Source organism: Nelumbo nucifera, chromosome 8 (assembly GCF_055504915.1).
Source record: "Nelumbo nucifera cultivar China Antique chromosome 8, China Antique-T2T, whole genome shotgun sequence".
Taxonomy (NCBI): domain Eukaryota; kingdom Viridiplantae; phylum Streptophyta; class Magnoliopsida; order Proteales; family Nelumbonaceae; genus Nelumbo; species Nelumbo nucifera.
This window is the reverse complement of record NC_142656.1, coordinates 9,486,750-9,502,536: the sequence shown is the minus strand read 5'-3', so window position 1 is coordinate 9,502,536 and position 15,787 is coordinate 9,486,750. Positions and strand designations below refer to the sequence as shown.

At 35.6% G+C, this 15,787-nt stretch overlaps 1 protein-coding gene across 1 annotated transcript; it reads right to left on the bottom strand.

Moving 5' to 3' along the window:
* Nucleotides 1-988: 988 nt before the first annotated feature.
* LOC104592137 (transcription factor bHLH68-like) lies at nucleotides 989-4,531 on the bottom strand. The gene is made up of 9 exons (XM_010251345.2): nucleotides 4,094-4,531; nucleotides 3,438-3,756; nucleotides 3,064-3,138; nucleotides 2,749-2,814; nucleotides 2,458-2,523; nucleotides 2,225-2,281; nucleotides 1,976-2,020; nucleotides 1,664-1,708; nucleotides 989-1,534 (listed from the first exon to the last, which is right to left on the bottom strand). Exons 1-9 carry the CDS (start codon nucleotides 4,315-4,317, stop codon nucleotides 1,400-1,402), a joined length of 1,032 nt encoding a protein of 343 aa, XP_010249647.1. The 5' UTR covers nucleotides 4,318-4,531; the 3' UTR covers nucleotides 989-1,399.
* Between the last annotated feature and the right edge of the window lie 11,256 nt (nucleotides 4,532-15,787).

Below are 15,787 nucleotides of genomic sequence, written 5' to 3'. Positions count from 1 at the left end.
CAAAGCCATATTTAATAATTTATTGTTGAAAGACAGCTAATATGGGCTTTATGGATTTTCACCAACCATAGCTTATGGATGGGTGGGGCCCATCTCAAAAACCCAGAGGGCGTTATCTGAAACTGAAGCATGGATGAAAATTCCATTACCTTTTATCAGAATCCAACAGTCTTTTATATATTAAGCATATATACAAATGCAATTCTTCCATGTCTTAGAATTAAGCTTACCTAATCAACTTTGGGAGTTGGAAGGAGGGTCCGAAATATGAGTTCCTTCCAACATAACTTGGAGTGATTATATGTAACCATGTTTAAGAATTATTTGTTTTTCAAAGCTTAATAGAAAACTCCACCTAGATTTGAAAAGAGAACTTGTGTTCATATCATATATATTTACATAATTAATAGTATCAACCCACATCAAACCACCTAGCTAATAGGGGCCTAAACTTTTCTTTTCTAGCTTCTATTAACGTAAGAGTTCATAACGCTTAATACCTGCGCTGGCAACCTTCACAGCTCTGGTATATATATTCACTACCCTTGCTTTTCAATTTTCAGATATTTATATAATTTGATGCCCTAAAATATATCTTTACCAAAGGTTTTTAGTCTTCATTATCAACTGAGTCGATTTTCTACCCTGAAACTCTCTCTCTCTCTCTCTATTACTTCTCTTCTTACTTTTGTTTTTGTTACGTTCTTGCTGTTTTTTCAGTTCGAAAGGGAGGGGGCGTTTGTATTTTGTTTCATTGTTTCAAAGTTTACATCACATTATGCACCATGTAACACGCTTCATGAGGTTAAAAAAAAATGTATACTTTGACAATCTCAAGTAATTTGGCACATGAAAATTTTCAAATCGATGTTATCTCGTGAGCTACTCAACGGCTGAATGGCATGCTTGATAAGGTACTATACCCGTAAGAGACAATGCAACAAGTCAATCAGTTCAGCCACTTCGGCTGATATGAAAGAGCCCCATAGCAATGAAGTTCCATGATCCCACACATTAGAAGGCATTAATTAAAGTGAAATATATATAAAATCACCCACCTCCGGTCCTCCCTTTTGGCCCACGGCGATTTTTTTTTTTCAAAGAAAATGGACCCAAAACTTAAAATAGACGATAGCCATACTACTATAGCTAGAATTGCATATACAGAAAAGCACAGAAGGAGAAGATTAAGAACAGAAAAAGAACAAAGCTAAGCTAGCTTATCTCATATAATGAGTATAGGGAAAAGCTAGGGAGACCCTATTAGATATAACACACTCATTTCCAATCTAGAATGCATAGCATCATGAGCAATCAGCCTTAATTTTAGCAGAGTGACTGCTCATGATGTTATATCATTTCATGAATCTTTAGTGTGTTGAGAACCAACACTTCCTATCTATCGGAATCCCCCGCCAAGAGATGGAGCCCAGTAATCCGCTCCATTGTCACTCCCAACATGCACTGTGAAAGAAATTGGAACCAGGCACAACCCTCTACTCCTCAGATCTTTCTTGGGCTCATCTTCAGAATCCTAACATTTCCATCAACGCAATTAATATTTAGTTTTCAATCAATCCCCAGTTCAAAGAAACAAATTCTCTGAAGATGAGTTTGTATTAAAAAAAAAACTAAACAGTTTCAGTGAAATGGGAGGGAAGACCTGCTCAGGAGCTCCTCTTCTTTTTATGCAGTTATCGTTCAACAACTGCACAAAAGAAAATAAATAATAGCAAAGTACCATTAGTGTACCATCATGGTGTGACTTCTTTTCATTCACTGTTTATCGTTCTAATACTCGATCAACCTTTTTTCTTTCTCATTTATATAATACAAAATTAAAGTGTATAAAGCTGAGCTTAGAACTTTATTCTTTGGATACCCTTTTTGTTGAAGAGAACAATAAAAATTTAGCTTTTCAATTTCAAGCATGTATAGTTGCTTTTAAGGAAATAATGGATCCAATAAAGCATACCTGACCAGGGTCTTCAGGAAATATACAATTCCTCTCCCCTTGAACCTAAAAGGAAAACGTCCTAAATGATCATTACTGTAAAAACACATACACATACACACACAGAGAATGAAACCAGAAAACATGCAAACCCAGAATGCACATACCTACGAACCACACACAATGTTACACGAGAGAGAGAGAGAGAGAGAGAGAGAGAAGAAAGGAGGGGGTCTCGCATTGGGAAATGTGGTTTATACAGTTACTTACAGACTGTTGTTGCCCCTTGTTTCCTGATCCAGTGCCCAAGTACGGGGAGCTGAGAGCCTGCATTCAAGGAATCAAGAGAGAAACTCAGGGATTTAAAAGCAAAAGAAAATAAAAAAACCTGAGAATACAAACTTCGATAACTAAAGATGTTAAAGAAGATGCAGAAATGAAGCTTTAACTGCGTGCCATACTGATTCATGGTTGTTTGCAAATTTAAAGGAGGAAAATATCACCTCAATTTGACTCTGAAGGAATCTAATGTACCCAATAGCTTCTAACAGGACAGAAGCCGTGTCAGTCTGCAAAAAGAAAATACCCACCACAACCCGAGTCACATTCAGGTCATTCTTTAATGCTAAAGGAGAACAAGAAGAAAAAAAAAATAGAGAGAAAGAGAGACTTCACCTGTGTAAAGAACTTCTCTTTATGGGTTTCATCATAAATAAAACTATAGCTGTATTATTCTCTCTTTGTATACATTCTAAGCTTAGAGAGTCCAGTAGTGCAGAGAGTTTATATCATACCTTCCCAAATGGGGAAACTAGCTGGTGGAGGGCTGTTATTCTGTCACCTAGTTTCTCCTTCCTCACCTGGTAAAAACAAAAAGGAAAGAGAAAATACATAAAGATGAAGCCACTCGATAACTTGTCTGCAAAATTTTCGAATTTATGTTTAATTTATCTTTTTTTTTTCTCCTCTGTATGGCTGAGGTGAAAGCAGCTAAAGAATGACGCTTATATGAGAAATGGACAATTAAGAAAGACCAATCACAAAAACACACAGACATAGACAAGCAGTCGCCAGAGAGAGAGAGAGAGAGAGAGCTCTATGTCAATTACCTTAAAAGTAGGTTGGGTTGAAGGAGGTTGAACTCTAGCCTTCTTAAATACACCACCGGTGGCCGTGCTGTTACACTGCAAAAAGTATTTAAGAAAAGTAATCGGAAAATAAGAACCCAAGAAAAAGTTGGGCACTTACTAAAACAATTAATTCAAATCTAGTACATGATAATTTGGGTTTCACATGCCTCTTCCTTCACAGCAAAGGCTGAAAACAACGAATAACGAATTCGAAGTTTAGGAGGCCTTCAGTGCTAGAAATTCTTTTGGTTTGTACTTTGAAATATTTATATAATTAACAGACTCAACCTTAAGATTGATTTCTCCATAGATCCTGGTGCTGAAGAGGACTTAGGATCATTAAACTGTCTCACCTCAGACGAGTGATCTGGTTTTTGATGCCTTCCATCTGACTTGTTGTTAGAGAAATCCAACATGTTACTGCTGAAACTAGTGATGCACGACCTCGGAGAGGAAGCTGGCATGATTTGAGACCAAGAAGAAGATCTCGCTGCCTGAAATTCTTCATTTCCATGACCATAAACGTAACCATTTTCCGAGACCTCTTGTTTAACATCAACAACAGGAACGTTTTGTGATGTATACAATAATTGGTCCTCCCAATTTTCCATCTTCTTAGCGTGATGAAAATGATTCAGACCAGCCCTATCTTCTTCGCCTACCAATCCACCCCTGAAAGACAATGATCAAACAACCTCAAAATCTTCACCTTCTTAACCATAAACCCTTGACAAGAAAAATAAAAACAAAGAAAGAATACGATAACCAATAAGAAGTTAAGATCAATAGACGGTAGAGAATGAGTTGACCGGAAACAAACAGAAAAAAATTTCTAGATCAAACCATGCAAATTAAGATGGTTAAAAGGGTAAAAAATTGTTAGGTAAAAAAAGATATATATGGATCAAATTCCATGTAAAACGATAGGAGAAGATAGCCAGAACTAAGAAAGAAAAATACGTAGACAGAAATAAACATAGAGAGAGAGAGAGAGAGAAGAGAGATTTACAGTAGCAGTTGGCTCCAAGACTCTGGAAGATCTTGGTTATCATTCCAATATGTTACAGGAAGTGAGGAAGGTGGAGGTGTATACTGAGGAAAGAAAGAGGAAGGAGAAGGCAGGAGAGGAGAGGGTTGTTGAGGTGGTGGGCGCATGTTATTAATGCTCCACCAGTTAGGGCTTCCGGCCATCATTTGTTGCACCGGTGAACTCTGCAAAACACCCCGATTCATGCCTCAATTCCCTTCCCTTTTCTTTCACTCTATCTTTGTTCGTGTTGTTTCCTCGTTGGAGCTCTCGAACAGTCCTTTCACAAGCTTTGAGAGTAATGGGTTTACTCCTCCGGGTGCGGGTGAGGGTGAGCAAGCACAAGTCCTTTTTTGAAGAATTTGATACATAGGCTGAGAAAACTTTGATTTCTGTTTCTTCTCTGTCTTTTCTTTCTTTATTGATTTTTTTCTTTGTTTCTTTCTTTTATGTTTTTCTTTTCTTTCTTGCTTTTTTCTGCTTTTGCTTTTTTCACAAAGTGGGGCAGAAAAGGTGGTGACAGTGTTTTCAGACCAAAAGGAGTGGTTTTAGGAGCTTAATTCTTTAATTTGAGTTAACATTAGGGTTAGGATTAGGGTTAGGGTTAGAGTATATAGTATATATAATGCTAATAGAAACCTGTAGCTCTCCTTCTCTTAATCAATTCGATAATTCAATTGAATACTATAACCTGACTGACTTATCCCAGAAAATCAATAGATTAATTTATTTTAAGATTATTTTTATAAGGACTTCAATATACCATGCATCTGTTTTTCTAAGCCAGTAAGAATAATTCATTCATCAATAACAAGCATTAGAAATCACCCAGTAAAGAGCTTGAGAGGAAATCGGGTGCAATATCCCAAACATGATGACCCACACGTGAGATGGAGACTGATGAGCTAAGATGTGAGCCACTGCATTACAACTCCTGGGTGTGAAACGTAGGAAGCAATTAGGGACTGTGGATTTCAACCTCCGGCAGTCAGCTACTAGCCTACTAGTGTGTGGATGCGTCATCATATATGCTCTGCACAACCTAATGTAAATCAAAATCAGATGCAAATTAATTTGCATTTAGTTCACATTTATTTGTACTATATATGATTTATAGATGCAAAATTTGCTTTTTCTTTACTTGTCTCATTTACATTCATCGGTAATATAAATTTTGAATTCCAAAAACTGGCGCAAATTTTGTACCAATTCTCTCCTCTTTATCTTCTCTCTCATGTAAGTGTGTGGACCACATAATTTTATTTTGCATGATACTCATTCCAAACAAACAACCTTCCATAATTCTTTCATATATAAAGTGGAGACCACATCACTTTACTTCCAATTTTACCACTTCTAAACAAACAAAATAAAATAAAATCTGAGACAAAAGTAAACCAAATTTGCACTGTTTGGTTTGCACAACCATGCACTGCAAGTGAAATTTGCACTATAAACAAATAAATATATATATATATATATATATATATATATATATATATATATATCCCAATTGCCAATCCAAATATTTCAAATGGTGGGCCACGGCCTCAGTGGGCCAGTTACAGACCAAAGGGTACACGGTAACAATAACTGATGGATCTTATCGGCCTGATTCCTGGGCTCCCACCACGTTAATAGTTAGGATGCATGTGTCATGACATGAGTTAGGACATGTAGGTCAAAGATATTGACATATAATGTACAAAAAAAATGCTACAAATAATTAAGACAGAAGATGACATGCGAAGGGAAATCAGGCAGATGGTATCGAGACATTAATTTCAGGAAAAAAAAGGATATACGACATCACTGTCAACATATCCATGGTTTAGATTTCCCATCTACGGCTACTACGTACCATAAATCCAAATCTATCATAAAACTGATTTTTATCTCTATGTTGTGGAGGATGGACATTTATCTAGTATATGCAGCTTGGCCGTCCTTTTCTACATGGAAGGAACACAATTTAAGTGTTTGGTTTGATTGAAAGTAAGAGGGACATAGAAATTTGAGGGAAACTTCTTATCAGAATATGCGAAGTTACTTAGGAATTTTCCTCACATTTATGTTTCTTTCTTACTTTCTGTTAAACCAAACACAACATTAATGTCTAATTGGTCAGAGAAATGAGATATTCAAAACTAAACTTTGCCCAAAAAAATACCAACAACAAATAGGAATTTAAGCTATTTTTCTGTTTGAAAGAAAATAAGAGGGAAACATAAAGTTGAGGGAAAACTCTAAAAAAAATTTGTAAAATTCCTTATGAATTTTCCCTTAGCTTTAATGTCTCAATGTCTAAGGCTGCATTTGGCATTCCTTATTTTAAGAACTTATCTCTTTTTTGTAATTAAAATGCCCCTTTGAACAATGAATTTTTAACTACAAAAAGGAGATAAGTCCTTAAAATAAGGAATGACAAATGCAGCCTAATTGGTCAGAGAAACGAGATAATCAAAAATAAACTTTGCCCAAAAAATTACCAACAACAAATAGAAAATTAAGCTATCTTTTGTTTGATAGAAAATAAAAGAGAAACATTGAGTTGAGGGAACGCTCTTAAAAAATTTTGTGAAATTCCTTATAAGCTTTCCCTTAACCTTCTATTTCTCTTATCTTTCTATCAAATAAAACACAGCCTTAGAGTTTGCCTTTTTTATTATTGGAAGAAAGAACAACTCAAAAACTACAAATGATCCTCTCAAAGATGGTGAAAAACCCCATCAGCAATGCAATAAAAATCTCCATTACCTAGACATGAGCCAAGGGCAGTTTGAAGTATTTAAATCTATAACCAATAATAAAAGAGACAATTTCACTCCCCCTTTTTCTGTTCATGATCAAACTTTCAAGTTCTACTAATATCCTTATTTATTTGTCATTTTCCTACATTTGCCCTTGTTTTTTTTTTCTTTTTTTTTTATTAAGCCAAAACATAGGAGCAGTACTTGGCAATGACGTACTGTACCCTCTATCGATCCTACTTTTTCGCCAGCCTAATAAACATGTCTTAGGTGGCATTTGATAACACATTTCAGATATCTAACATCTGAAAAAGCAACTTTTTCAGATGTACAACCCATTTGTATTTAGGTCCAAACACACACACTAATCAAATATAAAATAGATCTGAAATAGTAAGACATGGTGGCCGAGTTGCTTAATGCAATTAGATGCATTTCAAAGCCTGACCAAAATCCTAAATACACCTAAAACTTTTCAAAGTGACATGTGATATCCGTTTTAAACCCAATTCAATCCCTAATTCAAGTTCTTTCCTCTCGAACAATAGAAAAGAACATCTTCTCTAACAGGCACTGTAAGCACAATGGTGAATGGTGGTGTTCTGTAATGTTTGGAGGTTGAAGAGGAACGATAGTTTTGCTGTATTTTTGTCAAGTGAGGAGATCAATGAAGAGTTATAGGAAGGAGAGAGAAGAACAAGGAGAAAATGGGGGAGAGAGAAAGAGGGAAGTTATTACTACCATTAGTTCGGTGTTCATGGCTACGACAAATGAAGGAGGAGGAGGAGGAGAGTGAGTGAGTGAGTAAGTTATTAGCATTGTCTTTTGTCTCAGTCTAAGCCAGCGGTCATTATAGAACCGTCGGAGCTAGGCCGACAATGCCTAAGAAATTGGTTGCAATACCGCTGGAGAATGTCTAAGATGGCGGTTTAAAAGGCTAAGCCGGTGGACTATCAACCTAGCCCATTTTACTTGTAGTGTCCCTTTGTTGTAAGAAATGATTCCTAGCCCCTTGAAATGGATGGAAAGCACCAGTTTATAGTTTTTGGGTGCACATTCCAAAAGTTTCTTGAGTCTATGCTTTTCCTATTTTACCCTTGTATTCTAGAATTTTAAATGTGGCTAAATATCTTTCTAAAATTATCTTATTAATCACATGCCTATTTACTTGCTTACCTATATTTATTTCTAAAACATTCATGTTTATTCTTATTCAATAATGTTTTCTTGATTTCTAAAATATTCATTAATTGTGCTAAAAAATTCAGCACTTGTATATTTAATCAGTAAAATGAGCCAAATTGACCCGAGAGTTTGGTTAGTCGGACCTGGTTGGTCTTGTCGCGATTGTTAATCTGCAATGCTACTTAGGTTGATCCCCTTACAAGAAGAAAATATCAAATTCATGAAAATAGGCATGTAACAACATGGTATCTTTGGTTGTATCTTCAGTTTTTTTTTTTTGTAATTTTATTGTTTTATTGTTTTTTCTTGTTTATCTTTTCCTTTTCTTCTTTGTTGTATTTTATGTAGTTTCTATTTTTCTATGTATACTTTGTTATATTTTCCTCTTTTCCTTCATTTTTTTTGTACTTCATGTTTTTTCTACAACTTCCTATTTTTCTTATTTTTTGTTGTATTTTATCAAATTCCTATAAAATGGTCTCATGAAATCATATAAGGACAATTTAGAGTTTTTGAATTGTTTTAAAAACATAAATGATAATTACATGAGCATGAGAATCTTTTCTACAATGTTTTAAAAAATGACCTAGAACCGAAACTGTTCTGGTCACTGGTTTTTGGGTCGACGATTTGACCGTCCAATTTGAACGAACGGCCCGTTCTGCAACAAAATTAAAAATAATTAAAATAAAAAAGGCCAAAAACCATTGAACAGGTCGACGGTTCGACCACCTGGGTCAGGTCATTGACCAATTCAACAGTTTTTTTGCCAGGAATTAGGTTTGGAGTAAAACGGAACCAGTTGCCTAAATGGTTCTCGGACCGAACAGTCTAACCATTTGTGTCAACTGTGGTTTGAAAACATTACTTTTGTAAAGTTAAGTAACATAATGCTAACGAAGTGCTGAAATGTTAAAATTCAAGATGGGTCTTTATGGCAAATAAAAGTTTGAGGGGCTAAGTATAACTACCCGGGTGAGTATTACTTATCCTAAAATTTTTCCAATATATATATGAGGTATTAATTTACCCATTTGTCTATCTCCACTTTATAATTTAAACTAACCAGCTAGACCCTCTAGCTAGTTGATGGATGTCATGGAGAAATGTCAAAAACAACTGCACTATATACCTTCAATAACATACCAAATGTAATTAATTTAGTTCTCTCATATACTCAAATAAAAAAAAAAAAAAGCATATATACAATCCTTTTGAAGATGTTAAACTGGTTTGAGTCTCGTTTTTCCAAATGAAATGGAACGTTTGCCATTAAAATCTAATTTAATATCCTAAATCATAAAAAAAGACCAGTTTAATTATATATATACTTCTCAAAACTTAAAATAAGTACTTTCTGCCAAAAGAAGCTTAAAATAAGTACGTATAGTTTTCCCATACTAAATACATACAACACATGCAATGCTAAAAAGAACTGATAATATATAAGCGTGACCCATGAAGGTATAACAGCTCAAGAACCCGAGGCAACGCGGACTTCGAGATGTCAAAATCTAGGGTTTACAAACCCTAACCTCAGGTAACTGATGGAATTATTACGAGAAGGAATGTTATATTCCACAAAATCCCATTATTATTAGATAAAAAGTAATAGGAAGAAGAAAGTATATTAAGCATTTAATATAACTATGTTCCTCCTCGTATACAGTTAATCTTATAGTTTATTGTTTTCCTCCATAACATAACATGAACATATTCTCTCAAGGCACTTCTAACAAACCCTAAAACTTTTATTTCTTTTGGAGCATACAAACCCTAGAACTTTGGTTTGATCTGATTTAGCAAATATTTAATTGAGGAGAGATAGGAGAGGTAGAGACTCTGGTCCGTACTTCTAAAAAACCTTTGTCCGGAGGTGCCATGTCTTTTCCTACGCACCCCCCCCCCCCGCTCACGACCCTCTATAGTCTCTCCCTCCTTTTCAATTTAACATCTTCATGCCTCAATCCTTTCATCATTCCTTTTGGTTCTCTTTTATCTCCTTCTAGGAAAAACAGCAGGCTCACTTTGTCCACACCTTCCATCTCCATATTCCCTCTCTCTCTCTCTCTCTCTCTCTCTCTCTCTCTCTCTCTCTCTCTCTCTCCTGTCAAATTATTTGGAGAAGAGAAACAAAATAACAAAATCTCTGGTTGGAATGAAGTGTTGTATTTTGTACATAATTTTTTATACGTATTTATGCTAAATAGTGAATCAAGGAATTTTAAACATGTATGGTATGCATCAAAAAACCATATGGGTGTGGGAATATTACCATCCTTATGACAATGTATGTTGACTTGTCATCTCTGGATCGTATGGGAAATATTACTAACTTTCTGTACCACAGTTACAAGCTCTGATGTCCTTTGGAGACACAAGATCGTGGCTTGATATATGCAAGAGTCTAAAATCAAATTCTAGTGGAGTACCTTTTAACTAAACTGCAGTAGCTCTCCTAAGTAATTATGTGGGTTTTTGGTATGTAGCGATAAGATCACAACTGTACATACTCTCATTAATTATAGACCATCAACAAATGTGTAAAGATCCCTTTTTTAGAGCTGTTAGGTTTAGTGCATCGTGCCGCAAATTGCTCTGTTTTTAAAGGTGATCGACATACATTTGAAGGTTGGGATCAAGGGCATGTGCCTAAAACTAAGGCTCCATTTGGATAAACTTTTGATTTTGAGCTTTGGGTTGTAGACAGTAATATTGAACCAAGAAATATTTCTGGGGTTTGATAAGAGTTGCTTTTAATAAAAACATTATATTTTGAAGCCAAAACACTTCTAAACCCCAAAGCATAAAGCCTGGAATTTTGCTGCATTCGGAAATAGTGTAAAAAGTGAAAGCACTGACATGAATTCAAATTGGTTGAAATTGAAGGACGCAAACTCGGTTCAGTTTTATATTAAAAAACTTACAGTGTTTTGTTTGGTTGTGATGGGTGCAAACATATTACGTTTACCAAAAGAGCGAAGTTTGCTTCTATTTTTCTCTCATTTTAAATGCAAAAACGGTTGAGAAAAAAAAAACAAACAAACAAACAAATTTACTGTTGTTTTCAGTACAAAACTGCATGCTTACAAAAGACATGCAAAATCAAACCGAAGTACAAATTCACTTCGGTTCTGCATTTACACTCTTACAAAATGCATCTAGAAGCACAAATTGTGGTGCATGATAGTTTAATCTCCCATCAATTGTCTTTTCCATGGTTTTTGTAGTCTTATTGCAACTGAATCAGTAGGTACTTATTTTAGATTTTACTTCACAGCTATTTACCTGCAGAAAAAAATGGAGGAAACTTTTCTTACCATTATTATTAAAAGACAAAATCCATGTAAAGTCTCTGCTTAGCTAGGGCCCTCCAGCTCCAGGGTGGGTTTCACCCAGCTCATCAGGACAATTAGCCCTCCATACCCACCCTGCACTTCAGTCTGGATGGCTGGAGTGGGTTTCACTCAGAGACCTTGCTACCGCTAAGGAGAGTCCTGTAATGGTAAAAAAAAAAAAAGAACAAAGAATGTACTGAATTAATGGAGGAGACTTGATTGACATATATATAACCATCTCAGGCTCTATTTCGATCCATTTGTTTAGTATTTTCTTTCTTTTCATTGTTCTCTATACCGAAAACAAAGAGACCGGCAACCTGCTTCGTTTTCCTTTTCTTTACTTTTGTTTTGCTTTCTCTCTTATTGTCCTGAAAGTTGTAGTGGTGGGGTTGCATGATTTCTCTTTTCTGGAAACTTTCTTTTGTTCTGTGATCCTGAAAAAAAAAAACAGTTCATCGAGCGTGAAGTGTGTGACAATTAAATCCCCCCCCCCCCCAAAAGCTTAAACCCTAAGAGGTCTTGATATATATCTCAACGGGTAATGATCTCCTGAAAAATCTATAATTTGAATTCTGAAACTGCATGTGTACAGAAACTTTTCTGTCGCTCCCATGAATAGTTTTTTCCCTACAATCCAATAGATGCAGGTTCATATATGATTTCTCAACTCTCATGGTACAGAGAGAGCACTACTTCAGGTGGTCACCACGGTGCAGTTAATGATATTTCTGGAAATCACTGCAATTCCCAGTTATAATGAATTAAACAGAAATTTTGAAGTTTGGCATGTGGCTTCTTTTTTTCTACTCTTTCTACATTTATTTACTTCTAATCCAAATTTAAGTATATCTTTAGACACAGGAGGAGTTTTTGAAATTTGGCATATCGCTTCCTTAAGGTGGAATGTAACCATCAAAGGCTACGTATTTTTGGCATATCGCTTCCTTAACGATCACTTCGACCACCCTTAAACCCTAACCCTACACTCGAGATGATATCCCCTCAACCTCTCATCTTAAAGCCTTAAACCCTAGTACATGCAGTTACAGTCTCAAGCAAGACAAGAACCTAAGAAATCTTGGGATCATGACGTCTTCCTCTTCCCGCTAGCTTCTAGCAGTGTCTCCACTGTGAACACCCCACGCTTTCTTCAATCTGGAAGGCTTCTAGCATTCTAAGCTAGACACCACCTATAGTAATGACTAATGAATATGTCACCCTGTAAATACATCAGTTCCCCTTAAATTCTGGTATGGATGGATCAGGATGTACTCGTAGACCCACCTGATTAAACAATTCTCGACTCATTTAAACAAAGCAAATTTAGGGTGAGAGTTGGATGCAAGCAAAGATCTCTCTCCAAATATAGCAAAATCCTAGCAAATTATCCTTCATTATATGCATCAACGATTTCTACATACCTGATCAAAATAATCTCTTTCAAGTTTCAACCCTTCCTTTCCTTAGATTTAAACTAAGTCTTAGTTCTAATTAAAGAGCGAGTATTATTGTAAAAAGATAGAAATAGAGAATGTGATAATCATGGTGGCCGGTTTCATTGTTTTTATACTATAAACTATATATAAGAAGGGAAGACTGGTAGTGGAAATTGACCCACCGTTCAGGGAGACTTTAATAAAGTCTGTCAGGCTGCTAAAGAAAATTACCCAAGTTGAATATTGGATTTGTGGGTGGAGACTGGAGAAGAATTCTGCAAATTAGGAACTGAATTCTCAGCTGAGTTTAATCACCAGCTCCAGCTGCAACCATGGCACATGTTTCTCTCTGATGTCAAATATTTGTATCAGAGAAACCGGATCATGAGTCTCAACCACAGACAAGAGAGTCATGATCACGGATCCAATTACCCAATTCAAAGTCCATGGGCCACTGCTTTAATTGGATGCACTCTGAAAATCGTACCTGTTACCCCGTCCCCAACTGTCTGATCCAATCGTGCCTACTTCAATTGAGCCTAGCAGCAAATAATATATATATATATATATATATATATATATATATAAAAGAAAGAAAGATAGGGTCTTAGGTCATCTGATTGATGTGATGATTTCTGGAAACACAGAGACCCAGGTACTGCCTTATCAAGCAAATTCATGGTTAGGATATGCATGAGCATGTGCACCTTGTGATGAATGGTAGGTTGTGGGTCATTGTAGCATAAAAGCTTCATGCTTTTATTAATTAAAAAAAAAAGCTTAAATTTTGGAAAGACATTCCTCCAATTCATGGTACAAGTCACAACACAAAGGAAAAGATAATATTTAATGTATTTCTTGATGTAGATCAGCACTTTCATCTAAATTCATGAATAAAGAAGTTCATTATTTCTTTAATGGGAAATTTCTTAATTAAACAATTCAAAGGAGAAGAGTAATGTAAATGCTTGGCAAGAAAGCTAATGGCCAGTAATTATTACTTTTTTTTTTTCAATATCAAATAGTAGGATAAAACCCCATTAATTAATTGCCTTTCTTTCCATTAAAAACAGCTAAATATATAACTGATCCCAATGTCCCTGATCATCATGCTTCCCTATTTTAATCACATTATTTCTTTGTCTTGTTTTAGATATGATGATAAGAGGAACTCTCCACTTAACTTTCCAATTTTCCACAACTATAATAATTAATAAAATATTTTTTTTAATTCCCGACAACCATTTTGATTATGTTAATATCATATTATAAATATAATTATGACAATAAGGACTATCACTTTCTGCTTGAGTACAAGATTAATAAATTCCTAACCATAATTATTATTCATAAAAGCATGGTTTTTTTTTTTGGATAAGTTCTTGAAAAATTAAAGCATTCAAGCTCTTTAATTAAGCTCTTCTTCTTCCAGAGAAGAGAATTGCCCAGAATTGACCCCGGAGCTGCCTAGACAATGTCTCTGTAATTAACACAACCTTCTCTTGTTTGCTTTTGGAGCAGCTATAGAATGGTAAGAGTAGAGCTATACCTAGCGACGCATTATCAAGACAAATTTGTCTATGATGAAGATAGCAACCTTCTGTCATTACATTGTATTCAACTACAATGAAATCATCCACTGTATATATAATATTAGCTAGAAGATAGAATTTCATGGGCAAAAGACTAAAATAAAAAAAGAAGTACTGAAAGATCTTCTTTAAACGATCAAATCTACTAAGACAAAGCTTCTAGGATTTTTCTTCAACTTTTGCACAATCTGTTTCTTTACGTTTCACTTCGGCCGGACAAGATTCTGTAGGTTGAATTCATTGATTGGTGATTATATTGAAAACCCGCATGTTTTGTTGATTCTCTCCCGAATCTAAGTTGGTTTCGATTTAAAAATAAATTAGCTTTATCAAAAGCAAGAGTGTCAATTACTGATTCACTTGAAACTCCTTGATTCATTTCAACCACATCTACATCTGTCAACTTTTTTTTTTAGTTTGAGGCATTTAAAAAGGAAGCGACTCTTTATTTTGAATGTGTCTGTGATAAGAATGGCAGTCCTGCTTCTACTTCTACATTCATGTGCTGGGTAGACGTTAGTCTATGTTTAAGGGTTACTTGGATTGGATCGGTGAATAGGCCGGTCCGGTCTAATTTCGGAGTGCTGGACCGGTAGAGCCAAGAAGAAAGCCCGATACAATATGTGTTTGGTATCAATGCCATTTCACATTTGTTCGAGGTGTTTTCTCCTCTCCTCTCCTTTTTCTTATTTGGTTGAATATTTTTTCAAACAAAAATGATGTTTCTTGTAATGAAGAAAACATTTTCTCCTTGTTAATTGCCTATGTGGTGCCATTACGCCTAATGATGCCTGATTGACACCAACTAACATTTAAAATTTTGCACAAAGCCCAGACGAATTTTTCGAATTCTAAGATATTGATGTTTCATGAAAAAACTGCATTGATACCAAACATGGCCACGTTTAACTTGGGTAATTTAATTTGACATAACCAGATCCAACCGGGCCCAAATGGCCGGTTTTGCCAGCTCAATGGAGCTAGGTCTACCCGGCAGGAGTTATCACCAGGTCAGTGTCCCTGTTTTCACTGAATCATCAGCTAATGGGTTCATACTTATTCCCCCAACGGCCCAACCTTAGGGTCCCCGAGTGTTTCCTTGTCCGGTACATCTAACTACCGAAGGAACTTCCTCACGTGCTACTGCACGTGACTAACAGCAAGCTAAACGACTTTATGCTCATGGTCGAATCCAAGGCGCTAGAAGACGAACAAGAACTGACCACTGAGTACTGAGGCTAGGGTCAGCGACTCACATGATACCACACGTGTAAAAGTCCGCGTGGGAAAAGAAAAGCTTTTTCTTTTTTCTGAGAAAAGAAAAACAAAAAAAAAAAGTGAGAGAGAAAAATTTGGAAAAAAAAAAGGGGAG

What these genes read in the sequence shown, in the direction of transcription:
- LOC104592137 (XM_010251345.2), bottom strand. Translation starts at nt 4,317, where the DNA reads ATGAATCGGGGTGTTTTGCAGAGTTCACCGGTGCAACAAATGATGGCC. An exon ending in TAGTTTCCCCATTTGGGAAG is followed by an intron (nt 2,524 to 2,748) that starts GTATGATATAAA and finishes TTCTTTTTGCAG; the next exon opens with ACTGACACGGCTTCTGTCCT. An exon ending in GAAGAGGAGCTCCTGAGCAG is followed by an intron (nt 1,535 to 1,663) that starts GTCTTCCCTCCC and finishes TGGAAATGTTAG; the next exon opens with GATTCTGAAGATGAGCCCAA.